At 38.7% G+C, this 15,841-nt stretch overlaps 1 protein-coding gene across 1 annotated transcript; it reads right to left on the bottom strand.

The window, feature by feature from the left end:
- Nucleotides 1-4,699: 4,699 nt before the first annotated feature.
- Nucleotides 4,700-13,214, bottom strand: sgk2a (serum/glucocorticoid regulated kinase 2a; the record flags this gene model as incomplete). Its single annotated transcript, XM_080031824.1, is given in 13 exon segments — nt 4,700-6,922; nt 7,325-7,414; nt 7,717-7,872; nt 8,905-9,000; nt 9,145-9,231; nt 9,372-9,408; nt 9,498-9,610; nt 10,612-10,743; nt 11,441-11,524; nt 12,339-12,396; nt 12,691-12,749; nt 13,162-13,182; nt 13,185-13,214. Coding segments are annotated over 13 exon segments (1,119 nt in total). The 3' UTR covers nt 4,700-6,766.
- Nucleotides 13,215-15,841: the final 2,627 nt, after the last annotated feature.

Raw genomic sequence — 15,841 nt, 5'->3', positions numbered from 1 at the left:
AATGTACAAATGTATGTGTCGACTTCTAGAGTCAAAAAACTAAATAACAATTGCACTCACTGACACTAAACAGAGTGATACAAGGTACTTCTCTGGGTTGTGGAAACATTGGAATCGATGCTTGTATGTATTTTAATCTGTGTTGACCTTGTATTTGTATTGTCATATGGAACTTTGAGTCCGGAATAAAGTATTCATTCATAATGAAAAAAACAAAACAATAGACAAATTGCCAACACATCCAAATTAATATTCCAGACAGAAAACCGTCCGAAATCAAACACTTACTAGCAGTAGGTAGGCGAGAAAACAATGCAGAATACAGGCCAAGTATAAAATATTAATCGAGATAGCTAGTTTGTGTGGGTAAACTATATGTGTTGCGTGTGACTGATAATTTTTTATATTGTTTTGTGTAGCAGCCTAACAGTCAAGTTACATGGATATTATGTTGCATGCAATTTGCGACCCGCAACAAATTGCATGAAGTTTCCCTGTGTAAAGCCAGGCTCATACACAATTGCTGAAACCCCAACTTGACTTCAACCACCTCCTGATTCTCTGTCCATCTGTCATGCTGAAATGAGACGCAATCAAACAAAAAGATTGAGAATCAAATTGTGTCAAATCATGTTTCGGATGTTTGTTCTCACTGCATCCTTACTAGACCACATTATCAGTCAACATTGGTATGCAGTCTCTGATTATTTTGGACAGTGGAGAAGGGAAGCCCAAATCTGCAGGCCTACAAAGTCTCTGTTTTTAGTCAAAGCCTGACTTTCATCAGAACCAATAAGAGATGGTTCTCCCAACTTAATCCACCCTTGAGCGCATTCACAATAAGCTAACTGACCGTGCCACATTTTCTGTAGTGTTTCGGGTGCTGCCATAGGAGAAAACGGATGGAACAAAATCCGGACTATCACAGCCCATGCATGGACGGTTCCTCTGTTAAAAAAAACAGTCAGTTTGCTATTCTACAAAGCAGAAGCTCATAGGCTACATGCAATGACGTTGCACAGAAACCTATGACAGAAACCCGTTAAATCACTCAACATTCCTTCTTTGCACTCCCAGTCATACTGAATCGAGTCATGGCTGTTGATCAGTCAACAACAAAATCTTTACCGCTCCAATTTTGCATCGCCATCTTTTCCGGACTGGGTTAAGGTTGAGTCGGGGAAGATTGTCGGGACGAAGGCAGGACTGTCGAAGTCGTCAGATGCCTCTCCTGTATAAAGTGTATTCCAGTGACTTACGGTAATGATAAAACCTCATGGTTGGCTAGATAGCCTACTGGCCTAGCATGTGGTAGCCTACAACAGTTACAAAAGTTTAGCAACGCAACTTCGCAAAACTGAACCAGGGTACATTAGCTCTCAAGCTAGTTCTACTCATAAATAGTATATAAACTACTCCAATTTGAACGATTACGCTATTGCTTACAATCGTTAATTATTAACATTGTTATATTTGTGTAGGACTCATCAATAATTGTGTTTATTTTAAAACCAACGGTTCTTATTAGCTTGTTCGCTAAGGCTTACCTGAAGTGATCACTGCAGATTGATGCATTTTTAATCGTCTGCTCGCTCCAATCGATTCTTCTGATAGCTTGTAACCAAAGACGTCTCCTGTTTGCCTTGAATGGGGTGCGAGATGATGGTATTCTGTAGAACTTCCTCGTTTTGTTATTCTTATTAGAACGGTTTTTGCAACCAACAACACAACAAGAAGTCATGATCGCAGCTCTCGTCTCTTCTTCTCCTCTTCTCTGCATTCGACATGCGCAGTAGAGCGGGGAGTGTTCGTTAGTGATCTTCTTTGTGAGCCAGCCTTGCACACAATTATGTGTGTATTATTACCATGGACATATAGAAAGATTATTACACAACACAGCTTTGAGTTCTGTTTGCATCGACTATGCTGAGTGTGTGTTTCTCACTTTGACCACTAGGCGGTGGTACAGTCATGCAGCAGGTGGCGACCTTGTCCCACCTTGCAACCTTGCTTGTTTTGTGTGAAGCCAGTCTGTTGTTCTTGTTGATAAAACAGTGATGTCAAAAAAAATTAAGCCAGAAAATAAGGTGAAAAACCAACGTCGTCATCAACATCAGACTTCTTGATTTTTTAAAAATCTTTTCAAAGAATAATAAGTTGTAGGCTTATTAATTTTATTTTCCTCTGCAATCCTCCTCTCCCTCACAAAGTAGGCCTATTTTTCTTACCTTACTAAGCCCTATAGGCCCCTACATGAATGTTCTATTTAGTATCGATTTCATCAATGTACAGTAAATTAGAGAAAGTTATTGAATGACGGATTTATTACGCATCTATGGTATATGAATGACTATCATTTAAAAGTTTGTGACTCCTTTTTTTTTGTTGCCCCTTGGTGGTGATTCAAAGGTCCCTGCACTGCTCAGTGCTCACTCAAATTCCTGGGATTGAACATGCAACCCAAGTTGACTTCCCTCAACTTTGGGCCACAATTCATTCTTTCATCTTTTTCTTGTATTCTTCTATTTCTTTACCATAAGCCTTTGTTTACACTGGAGAAATATTCAAATAGGCCTATATGCCAAAATAATCAAATTGACTGTGCCTGGATGACGTTTGGCTTCTTCGGTTGAGTTTGTTGTCCCTAACTTAGGCTACTTTCTCTCTACTTTTCCTACTTTTCAAGTTCTGCTTTTTGCACTCTTGTTATGGTGCTGACAGACAGAGATATCCACTGCAACTGGAACTGGAACAACTGTTTGATGGCTTAGGTTGCGGCGGGGTCCCCTTGGATAACATTATAGTGGGCCTACACACTATTTTTCACCTTTTAAGCATTCAGCTGCTATGTTGCTACGCCATGCTTTGTGTAAAATAAATGTGTGATAGTTGGTTTATTGTGACATTGGAGTGTGTGAGCTGTCATAAATGTGCCCCTTGCTGATAAACCAGAGTGGGCAAATATAGATCAGTGTCAAAATTAATAACATGATATTTGAAGTTGTGTTAAAAGTCAGTGTGTTGTAAAACAAATTTGGTGCCAAAAGGACTTTGAGCGATTGTGTGCTCACCCTCCAGTCTGCATGTTTCCTCCCACAAGTTGCACAATATTCCCTATGAGATCTGAATGAATCACTTCACTTTACTGTGTTGTCTGTTTGGTAACTTTGTTCTACTTTTTCAGGAGTTAATATTGTGTTAATAGGACACGGTTTACCAGAGCTGACCCGTGTGTGCTTTCAAGTTGGAATGATTCCAAAAACAACAACAAAACACTGTTACCGGCTTGCTGAGTTTGCATTTTTTTTGTTTTGGCTTCACTAGTCCCACTAGGTTCTGTTGGCACCATACATGAATGAATGCAGTTTTGTGACACCCTTGGCATAGTGCACACACACACACACACACAGTGTATACCAAACTAGATGTACGTCATGCTGACAGAACCTTGCTTTAACAGAGAAGCTGATGTAATTGTTGCCAACAAAGTTGTTATAATGTCCACTGGGCATTCCAAACTCAAGCAACCAGACAGGTTGTGTAATACCCATTGGAGATTATTACAACTGTTAAGCAAATACAGAATGATCAAATATCTGAACACTTGTGGTTTTGAAACGGGTGTAGGAAGTATTCAGATCGTTTGCTTTTGAAATATTAAAGGAATATTATTTCAGGGTAAAGAACTCATGACCTTTATCATACAATTACATATCTTATAGTATAATCACTGATGCTTTAATGCGTGATCAGCATCTTTGTCGTAGCTAATCAAGCTGAACTCCTTCATAAACTGTTGGGCTGTTTAAAAAAAAATATTAAAATTCCAAAGAACTTCTATAGGCAAAAAAAATAAGGGAAAATAAGATTTCTTGTTGCATCATTCAATTACGTAGATTTCAGGTTGAAATATATTTGCGACATTATACTCCTAGATTTTTTTCACTTTTTTATAAGAAAATAAAACTTTAAGGACTACTTTTTAAGTACTGTTAGGCGTTAAAAGACTTGATAAGAGGAAACTATGCATCCTGTTCTGATCATGTTTAGTTTGAAAAATAATTTGTAGCTGTCAAATAAATTAAGTAGTGTAAAGGAAGTATAAATAAGTAAAGTATAAAATGGAAATACTATTTTAAAATCCAAGAATCAACAGTACTTAGCTACAGTAAATGTACTCTCCTCTAATAACTACATTTGACCTTTCTTGTGTTTAAAGTGTCACATCCACGCCATCTTACGAATACTGTTATGGAGTAAATTATTATCATAAATGCAAGTAATTAAGGACAATGCAATGAAAATAAGAACTACGTTGTACTAATAAAACATTTTCTTATGTTTCACTTAAACCAATTTAGTTATTAAAACTCAAGTAGTGCATGTCTCTCCCCTAAAACCATTTACTCAAATTCTGTCTTCACCCAGTCATGTAAGCTGTATCACAAACGTCAAAATTGGATGGCTATAAATATCATAAATACACCCATCTAAACTAACCATTCATATTCACAGTCACCTATAATCCTATATGAATTCATTCAGGTTTTCACTCAAATGTAGTGTTTTTTAAAATAACATTCAACATTTACAAGCAAGTCACTGATAGGTGGGTTACAAAAAACATTTTTTCTGTTATGCACACAGATTAAATGGCTCATAGAAAAGAACATGTAAATGTTTTGACAGTTGTTTGGTTTATTAACAAGTTTTCTATGTACATACACACACAGGCTTGGATTTGGCCTGTGTTGGCATCAGCCCACTGTGACACTGCTGCTGCTGGCAGCGTGACCCGACAGTCTCTAATATCAGCCTCTCTGTTTACAGGATCAGTCGCTGTATAACGGCGTGGTGAGCACGGTTACAGGTTCAAAAGGCAAATAGCGAACAAGGAGGCTCAGAGCAGCATATTTCCGAGCGATGAATGGAACCATTTAGAAGAGGTAGTGAAAGTTATTTCCCTGTAAAGTCAAGCGATACAGTCTATGATTTAAAAAAAAAACTTTGAACCAAAGCAGACAGACGTTTTGTTAAGAAAGTAATTGGGAACAGGCTATGTTCAGTAATAGAAAGAGAAGAGTTTCTTTAGTATGGGATCAAAAAAGACTTTAAGAATTTATATCTAAACAGGATAATAAAAATAAAATTCAATGACATCAGATGTATAAGATTAAAGCCCATCACAAGTGTTCACCAACTTCATCTCCATGGTAGAGAGGCACCTCCTGGTTCACTCTGATATACAGTATAATCACATTACTACAGAACATAATCCTATTGAAAAGCTGTGATTCTACACTCACAGTCAATTTAACAACTGTTTTAGCGTTCATCATAAAACTAACCAATATAACTGTCTGCTATCTACAGGCTAAAATACAATGCAAATAACAAAACCATAGTCGAAAAGATAAACAGTCATGATGTGAACACTGCCTTGTAGTTTCCTGACAAATGTGCTTCCATCAGTGCATCATCTACAAATTCATAATGAACAATTTGGTATGATTTTTTTGTTGTTGTCATTAATGAAAAATCATTAGTCTCTCACTGTATTACCTTCTACAGAACGAAACCCTCAGTTCTCCTTGCGTATTAACATCAGTACCGTTAAGTTAGTAAGAAAAGTGAACTGTTTGTACTTTAAAAACAGCAATTGCAAAGTGCCATTTGGGCAGTCTACAACAGTGTAGAAGCCAGTATAGTTATGCATTGTATATGTATTGATATGTGATGTTAAAATGCAAAATGTTGCATTGTTAAAGCGGCTGAACTGTTTCCTGTGGATATGTGTTTTTCAGATGAAACAGCTTTTTTCTGGATGCCGTTTACTGTTTTTCAAATCACTGGTGAACCCAGAGGTTATTATGGTCATTCATATCAGTTAGCTATTACAATGAGATCAGTGATAGAGACGTCACCACGGTAAGGGTTCTATTTGCTTTCAGGCGTAAAGCCAGCTCTTTGACGCAGTAGTGGTTACATTCCATTACAGTTTTTACACAGACCCAGGTTTTGCCTCTGCTACACTCATTTTATCTAGGATAATGCGTATTGGTATAAATATTCATTAATAAGCTTGTATTAATTATTTGCATGACTCTTAACATCCATGTCAATATCCCCGTAGCTGATCCACCAATGGATCTGGGTTGATGGATATTAATAATTGAGATGTTGTGATATCTTAAAATGCTTTAAAACACATCATCCACATTGCACACATCTGTGCATGGTTGCACTTGGTTTGTTCCCCTCTTGTGCATCTGTGGTCACCAACATGTGTGCACCTGGAGATTTTTCTTTCATTTGCGTATGCGCCGAATTTCAGCAAAACCCAGTCTTGAGGTTTGGATGCCGACCGGAAGGCAATGTTTTTGAAAATCCAGCTTCAGATGTTCATCATCCTGTTGCAAATTAATGGGATAAGGATCATTTGCACTGCATCTTAAAGATGCTGCTTCCTCTTTATAAGAGTTTACTTAATATACAGAGCTACTTTTGATTTTGATCATCACTACCTTTCTACAAGCAGACCTTGGACTGCCAGGCAAAACGTTGGACATAGCCTATTATAACTATAAATGTCTCCATTGCAGGCGCGCTCCATTATAACGCCTCATCCTCAAAAGGGAAATCCCTCCGTTCAAGTCAAACATGATAGATTCCATGTGGGATTCCTCCCTTTGTATATAAAAAGTTCTTATTTTCATGAGTGCTAAACTCAAAAGAGGTCTTTTAAATCACGATGTTAGCTCCCTCCTCAAAGGAAGCTGTCCTCGGTGGCGACGAAGGAGAAGCCGTTGAAGGCGTTGTTGGAGCTGCTGCTAGCGTTGAGCTCCGGGGTCCGACACACCGAGTTTGAAACCATTTCTCTGGTGAACTCTGGATCGATATGCTGAATGTCAGCTGGGCCCCTCTGAAGGAGCAAAGAAATGAACTCAGTGATAATGCATATATCAACGTGTCCTCATATATGAAAATAATAAATGAGGTGGAGTTTCCTTTGGATTAAAATCTAATAATATAAGGAGCGAATAATATAATGCCTCATAACTGTTGTACTGGTGTAATGTTGTCATCTGTATAGAGGATAGAGAGATTTAGAAGAGAATCCAAAAGGTTGTTTTGTTGGCTGATGTTACCCGAAAATGTAAAGAAATATATAATTGAAGGTGAATGATTGTAAAGGAGATATTTGAGAAGGCACACAGTCACCAAGACTTGCATAGACACAGTTGACACCAAGATGGCAGGAACGGACTTAGTGTGTAAAACAATGAGCAGAGTTCCCCAGACAGGCATCCTGAAAACGACTCACCACGTTGGGGTTGTATGGAGGAGTGATTCTCTTGTGGTCAAGGTCGTCCCAGTTGATTGGAGAGAAAAAGTTGTGGTTCTTTATTTCCAACTATGAATGAAATGAAGAAATGTTTATCATGTGTAACATGCTACTGCATAGTTACACTGACATTTCCAAAAGACGTTTTCACAATTCCGCTGTTTTAAACTATAATAAAGTGAAGTTTTACACTTTCTCAGAAACACTGGGTGTAGATCTGTTCACAGAGAAGGTCCAAACACCTTTAAAGAGGTTTCATACTGTAAGGTACCAGTTTCCTTACATGTAAGGTACCAGTTCCCCAACTTATTTCTTGTCTGGCAAAGCATCTGTTTTGTTGAAAGACATTATTTTTGTCATAAGACACTCACAAAGTCGGCGATGGCCCCGAGGCGTCTGTGCTGGTCCTTCTGCAGGAGACCCACCAGCAAAGAGCAGACAGCGTCAGACTTCCCTGGAGGCAAAGGCAGCTTTTTGTGGAGGATCCCGTCATACATTTCACCCACGTCACGGCTATAGAAAGGAGGCTGAAGCAGAGGGATGATGGATACAAACATAATCAGTGTACAATGACACAATACAATTAAACATGTTTGTTGTTCTTTAGGACTGTGACCTTATTGTGTTAATCTTGTCATTATTTTTCATGGTTCAGATGAAGACGGGGAAGTTATTTAAGACATGATGGTAATGAACCAGTGATAAATAAGTGTTGGATAAACAAGAAAACAATTAAAATGTTAAGGGGTCAATAATTAAGTGATTTCAATCCTTCCTGAGGCAAATATGAATGTCTGTACCAAATGTCATGGCAATTCATGAAATAGTCATTTCACCTTAACCCATAAATATTGGTGGCACCAAGGCAAAGGGCAACCAAAGTACGATTTTTCCTTTGTCGACTATGAACATTTGTAGAAAATGTCCTTGCAATCCAGACCAACATTTGTCTTTGTTGCTATTACGTGCCAAATTCCTTTTGAAAATATATACCAAAGAAAAAAAGGTTTGCTTAAAATGTGATGGGTTGGGATATTTATGGTTAGCCTGGTGCTACCAGACCATCGTACTTCATTTCATTTGTACAAAAGGTCTGGCAGTGCTGTAATTGGCAAACGTTCACTCATGGAGGCGGGTGTCTGTTAAAGTTTAAAACTATTGGATCTGCCCAGTGCCACTCTGGATTAGCCAACCAATCGCATAACGTTTGGTCGTCACGTGTGTCATGAGCCGGCTTCTGGCAACTGAAACTGGAGCGCGACTTCGACGTCATCGTTCTCAGCCACTCGATCTGTTCGCTGATTGGACCGGCTGTCGAATCTCCGGCAAAACTGGGAAATGGGCTGTACACCCAGACTGACTACTGAAGGGAAAATAAAATTTGGCCGGAAGTAGGCGGGCGGGCGGAGCAAGGCTAATTTATGGTCCCAGTAGCAAAAAAACAGCAAATACTTGAAGGTTGGACTTGAATGGACGATCGTCAGGTGAAAAATGTCGATCAAGCAAACAAGATAACAGTAAAAAGGGATAATGTACAAAGCAGCCTCACAAACACATACCAAGCTGTAGATCATTTCATAGAGCACCGCTCCCAGACACCACCAGTCCACTGTCCTGTCATATGGTTCCTTGCGAAGAACCTCCGGTGCCAAGTACTGCAGACAGGGAACAATTAAAAAATTAACAAATATTTTCGTTGTCACCAAAACCTCATCACTCTGAAACCTAACAAAGATATCCAGTGTGTTGTATGGCACCTAACATCCTTCACCTGTTTTCATGTATATATTTTTCCTCACCTCTGGAGTCCCACAGAAAGTAGTAGTGGTTCCCTGTGGCTCGACGCCTTCTTTGCACAGACCAAAATCTGTCAGCACCACGTGGCCCTGCACAAACACCACATAAGTTACAACGTATAGTCATTTCCTAACATTTCAGTTACACCAGTATAATAGAAATGTACACAATAAAGACTACACAAGACGAATTAAAGTCCACAGACACCAATGTGCTGAATATGACTCACAGTAGAGTCCAAGAGAATATTTTCTGGCTTCAGATCTCTGCAACAGACGAGCAGATTATCAAGATAAAAAGTAGAAATATGTGAATTTACTGTTTGATGATGATTATGACAGTCTTTTGTTCTCACCTGTAAACGATGTTGAGAGAGTGTAGATAGCCGATTGCACTAGCTACCTCTGCCGCGTAGAACCTCGCTCTGGGCTCGGAGAAACACCTCTCTCTTTGCAGGTGGAAAAACAACTGCAGAAAGAGGAGGAGAATGATGGGCGGACGGATAGATCTTTTTTTTTTAATAAATAAGCTGTTTAAAGAGGACAAAGAATTGAGGATGACAGAACAAGGATTTCAGAAATCAGGAAAGTACGGGGAGAAATACTTTTCTAAACAGCAAAAGTCACACACATTACATGCAAAACTAAATATTAATTAAAATAATAATGATAATACTCTTACCAGGGTCTGGGTAAAACTCTATGCCGTCTGCATAGTGACCTAAAGCACAGCAAAATATCTGTGTGCCAGCCTGATATTATTTGCTATGTGCAAATAAAGGATTACTTATTAGGACGTTGTTGAGGGCAACATGCTGTGTCCAAGCAGATCTTAGTTTGATATTTTGAGGAAACAGTTGTTTGCGCCCTTGTCAAGAGTTAGATGTAAAGATTGATCTCACTCTCATATGATATCTGTACTTTAAATATGAAGCTACAGATAACAGATGGTTAGCCTAGCTTAGCATAAGGGAAACGGGAAGAGCTTGTCCAACTATTAGTGACAGTGTGGTACAACAACAGTACAGATACAAATGAGACAATAAAGAGAGAAAAATAGCAACATATGTCTGATGAAAGCAGCATTGCTTCTTATGAAGGTCTCAATAATATATGACACATAAACATTATTAAGTTAACAAGGTCTTCACATTGCTGACAATGACTTTTATTTGAGGAAAAAACTACAATCTGGTTATGATTTAATTTGGCCAATAAATGTGATGTCACAGCTACATTCTGTCGTGGCCTATTTTTATCCAAACTACAATTCAGCGCATTTCAAAAAGTCCATCAAAACAGCCAGCACCATTCAAATGTATGCCATGAAGCATAATCAAAAATATATCTCATAGATGTTTGTTGGTGTTTATCATGAAATAATGAATTACTTTCCATGTCTGATGAAGTCTCAAAATAAAAAAATTAAGTGTTGCACGTTCATTTATGCGTTTAGCTTAAGATCCATACCTCTCCGCCATTCACATAGTCCAGGACAAAGTAGAGCTTCTCTGGGGTCTGGAAGGAGTAGTGGAGCCGGACCAGAAAAGGGTGTTTCAGACTCTTCAGCAGCACATTTCTCTCTGCCATAATGTTCTTTTGCTAAAGAGAGAAAAAGAAGTTGAAAACAGGTAGCGTGGGGCAAAGCAGGGTTCTGTTTGGATGGCTTTCACCTAGCACAAACACACATAGATTCCTACTTTATGACCCTGTTATTTTTCACACTGCATGTTCTGTATTTATCATGTGGTTCTTTCTTTCCTCAGCACTTTTTAACAGATATTACCAACATGTTGTCAGACAAACACACAAGTGGCTCCGTTTCTTTTGTGGGAGTTGTAAAAATTCTGTCCTTTGTACGGAACAACCTGTAGATTAGATAAGATACAGATCATGTTGCCGGGTCAAAAGCCTGTTTACTAATAACACTCAAAGATACTTGCACGCCTTTTCTCTTTGGAAAGACAGTTTCCACCTTCGTGCACATGAGCCCGGTGCATCAGAGGACAGCGTAGTCCAAAATGCATTCATTTATTTCTATTTCCTGCTCGTGATCTGTTTAAATATTATCTCTGCCTAATTAGGCCGGACTGTGGTAAGTTAGAATCAGTTCACATGAATGTAGTCCCCCACCTGGTTAATGTTTCTTTTGTACATTGTCCTTGTTTAAATAAAGTTACATTAAAGAAGCCTTACGTTTTTTTAAAGCATTAGAGTGAACATTGTTTATAAAAGAAAGAAAATGTGTCATTACAAATGAACAAGCAAAAGACTTAAAAGCCAGGACAGCAGAGCCCACCTCTTTCTTCTTCAGGATGACTTTCTTCTGCAGCACTTTGACGGCGAAGAATGTGCCGTCTGCTTTGAGCTTGGCGAGCACCACCTGCATGGAGGTTTGTTTGTCAGTGCTTTGTTTAGTAAACAGCGCGCGCCACCATCTCCACACACTGCTGTCAGGACATTACCACAAACTTCCCCCCTCTGAAAAGCAGCGCACACAACACAGCTAATGTGATCTATGGAAACAGATGATGCAAAGGAATCAAAGCAGTGTGTTGATACAAAGAAAAAAAAGAAACGGTATGACATTGATCACCCTGGACTGCGGCCAATGTAAAAACAATATTAACTTTTATGTAGGAAAATACAAATCTGCAGACAAAGGAAAGTATTTAGGTCAAGATTGTATTCGTTTTCCTTTAAGTGAAATGCTGCTCTACTTGTCGCACTAGTATTTTGCTGTTCCATTGACTGAATGATGGCAAGGTAACCTTAAGAGGCCTTGGTGGATTGTTATGTTAATGATTCATACAGCAGGCAGCACATTTTGATCAGAGTGTAGCAGGTAGAATCTGTCTGCAATGTCACCAACGGATCTCTCTCTCCCTCTCTCTCTCTCTCTTTCTCTCTCTCAAGGTCAGTTCAAGACAATATTGCTGCTGCTTAGTGGCTGTACTGAGAGGGAATCTTAATCTATATGACCCACCAACAATTCCTGCAACCTGGTCTATTAGGGTTATTATTCCTTAACGCTGGTCCGTAATCACAAAGTCCATGTTCACTCACTGAGGAGTCCCTGCTTGTGAATATGTCACCTGATTGACTCATAATGAGGAAACATTTGAAAAGTAAAAACACACAGTGTAAATACAGCAACAACAAATAAGTAAACTAATAAGTTATTGGTTCAGTGTCACCTTTCCAAAGGTCCCTTTGCCGATAACAGTCAAGAAGTCAAAGTCTGTAGGCCGGGCACTGAAATTCGACAGAAAGTAAACAAAAAAATACATTACAAAACAAACTCTGACACACTTTATCTGCTATTATTGATAATTTGTCTCGTCAGGGATGTGTGTTCTGATACATGAAAAAAATGCAGAATTAAAAGTCATTAAAGATGCTATTTGTGGGATATTTTCTAAAAGAATATGCAGGCCACTGAAAACAAGCCTTCCAGACAGACTGCTGGTGGTGAATGTTTACAGTATTATTCTGCTTTATGTTCTATGTGATATCAAATAGATCTATAGGTGAAGCACAGCTACTGACTGTGGGTTCGCTGAAGGTCCCAGGTTGACATGATCGTGAGGAGAGGAGGGTGATGATCGCTGCAGGAGGACAAATAAACACAAAAAATGAGGTCAGTCAGTCTGTTTTAGTTGATAAACAACAATACTGTGCATCACAGTGATCATATGATGAAGAACATATAAAGCAGTGTAAATGTCAAGTTTTCCTTGACTTGTAAAAGCTGAGTCTGTATTTTTTTTTATACATTTTTGGGTTTGAAAATCTATTTGCCTCATGTGGATTAAATCAGAACAATAAAAAGTTGTGTTTTTACAATTGTGTGGGCTTAGTGTGACCTGTGGCCCTCACCGGCTTGACGTAAAGCTTTGAGACAGAAAAAGTTAATAAATGAAATCAGACTGGGTACACTACAACCCCCTCCCACATGGTTGAAAAGTCCTGTGCCTAAAATTAAATAAAAGAAAGAGGCAAAGGCTAAAATGCACTTACGTTACAGTGTGCCATGGCCATTTACCATTCCACTCCAACTGCAGATCCAGCATCAGGGTTTGACTGACCTACGAAAGTGCAGGAGTTACTGAGATGCATGAACTCAGATTCAGATGAAGCTTCCATTGTGTGTGTGTGTGTGTGTGTGTGTGTGTGTGTGTGTGTGTGTGTGTGTGTGTGTGTGTGTGTGTGTGTGTGTGTGTGTGTGTGTGTGTGTGTGTGTGTATGTGTGTTGTGTAAGTAAGTGAAAGTGAGTGAGAGTGTATTTCCTTATCAACTGCTGTACTCATTGGGACATCCTGCCTGAGGACCCAGATGAGCTGGTAGTTCTTGTTTCTTAAGGAAAAAAATTACGGAACAACAGAGGCCATTTGAAGGGCACCATGTATGTATTCTCCTGTGTGTGTGCGTGTGTGAGACTGTATCACTGAACAGTTTACATGGTAAACACTGCTGTGTCATTCTCATATCTGCCAAAACATACGGGATGACCAAGGTCTCTCTCACGCGAACACACACCAAGCACCAGGACTTTTTATCTATTTGTAGGCATGACGAGATGACGGAGGTGCCACATTTGATTTTAAAATTTCTATCAGACAGCATTTTGTCAATTCAATAAGTTGTGACATTTTTACATCTTAAAAGCTCACACAGACAAATAAAAATAAATCAATCCAGTCACACCTGCATAAATGTTATGTATTGATTAAAGAATTTAACCAAAAACTAGAGAAAAACCCTGACACACACAGCATGAAAAAATCCCTCATACTTTTGACATGAGGAGAAGTACAGAAAAAAAACATAAGCATTATTAGATTGAACTGGCCTGGGCACAAAAAAAAACTGAATAATGACTGAATAATATTTTGGACTTAACAGAGAGGGCAATGACAAGCAGCGGCCAGACTTTTTCCACATTTAACTACATGAACAAACACGCACAGTTAACATATTGAATAGGAAACAGGGCTGAAATTAATTTGATTAAGTGTGAGTGCCTAGTGTAATAGAAACAAACCATTCTCAATTTTCTTTTTCAGAAAGGCGGCCTAATGAATAAAATCAGCTTCCGGAATTCCCTGAAGTCAAGGGGAATTATAATGATGATTTTGTTAACTTTTTTAAAAATCACAATGAAATGTTACAGTTAAGCAACACTTCTATTTGAGGGAAAACTCTCTGAGGCAAACAGCTGCTCTCTGTCCAACAGATATTACTCAGAATGAGCAGGAAAACTCTGAATAGATCAATCACACTGAACTCACAAGAACCTCATGATGGTGTAAAGACATTACACAAAGCAAGTTTTCTTTCACAAAATGTAAACCCTGACAAAAAATAACCAAAATCCAAATTAGTTATTTACTGAGATTATTCACCAAGTATCTCACAATATAATCCCTAAAAATAAACACCAATCCAACACAAAGTCTATGTTAACTCACTGCAGAGCAATAAAACATGACAACAGTCCTGTAAAAAAGCTGTCAAGGGCCATCAAGAAGCTGAGGTCAGTATGCACACGAAGTATCTTAAGTCTTGGAATATAAGCCTACCACATATTAATAGCACACAAGTGTTATCAGCAGGTATATTAGATATTTCAATAGGCATAGTGATTAGGAGAATATTTTAAATGTACAAATCTCTTGGCACCTGTTTTAACAACATTTTAAAAAGAAGAAAATAATGTGTGTTATAAAATAAAACAGTTTGCTCACCTGTGCGAGGAGGCTGAGGAGGTCAGTGTGAAAGACAGGGACAGAGTAGACTCAAGCTGAGAAAGCTGAAGCAAAGCTGCTGCTGCTGCTGCTCGAGGCTGACGCAGGTCAATTTGGCATTTTAGTTTGTTCGTCGCGACTCGCGAAGGAAGGTCAATTTGAACCACAGCGAATCATTTATGAAAAGTTAGAGCTTCAAAAGAGGCGGAGCGAGGCGACGGACTTTCAACGTGCGCGCGAGGGAGCGTGCGCGTGTCTGAGAAAGGACCAGACCACCATGGACATATAAAGAAACCAGACGTCAGACAATATTGCACTTCCGGAGTCAGCCCTTCACTTTCAAAACAAGACAAAAAAACATGTACAATATATTATATATTTAATGATAATTATCTGTCTCAAACGGTTTTCAAAAAAGTTACATTAACTGCTTTTTTAAAAGAAAAATACTAAATTACTCTTTAAAAAATCCAAAATCTGTGTATAATATTTATCGCAAAAGATTATCAGAGTCCAATAGGCCTACATTACTGGAAACACTCACTGTGAGCAACTTGGAAATTACAGGTGTCCAGGTCATACGTGTGCAGAACATTTTATTTAATAAACAATAGCCTAATTGGCTTTCAAACTCGCAAAACCATGCCTGAACGTCAGAGCATATTTCAGCAGATGAATGTCACACCACCAGTCTCAAATCCTTGTTTCAAATTCTGCACAGCGACACTTATCTATCTTATCTATCTTTAAATTAATCTGTGCTTCGCTCACTGGTTGCCTGTCTGTCCTCTTCCAGTTCCAAAATCCGTCCTGGGAGAGGGATCCCTTACTTTGACAACTCTCCGTGAGATTTCTTCAAACATTTTTTTAAATCCCGGTAAAGGGTTTTTTACTGGGAGTTTTTTCTCAGCCGAGCTAAGGGTGTAAGGGCAGGGTGTCATATTGTATCATAT

Source organism: Ammodytes marinus (assembly GCF_949987685.1).
Source record: "Ammodytes marinus genome assembly, chromosome: 7".
NCBI lineage: Eukaryota > Metazoa > Chordata > Actinopteri > Uranoscopiformes > Ammodytidae > Ammodytes > Ammodytes marinus.
The sequence above is the reverse complement of the archived record's forward strand: the minus strand, read 5'-3'. Positions and strand labels throughout refer to the sequence as shown.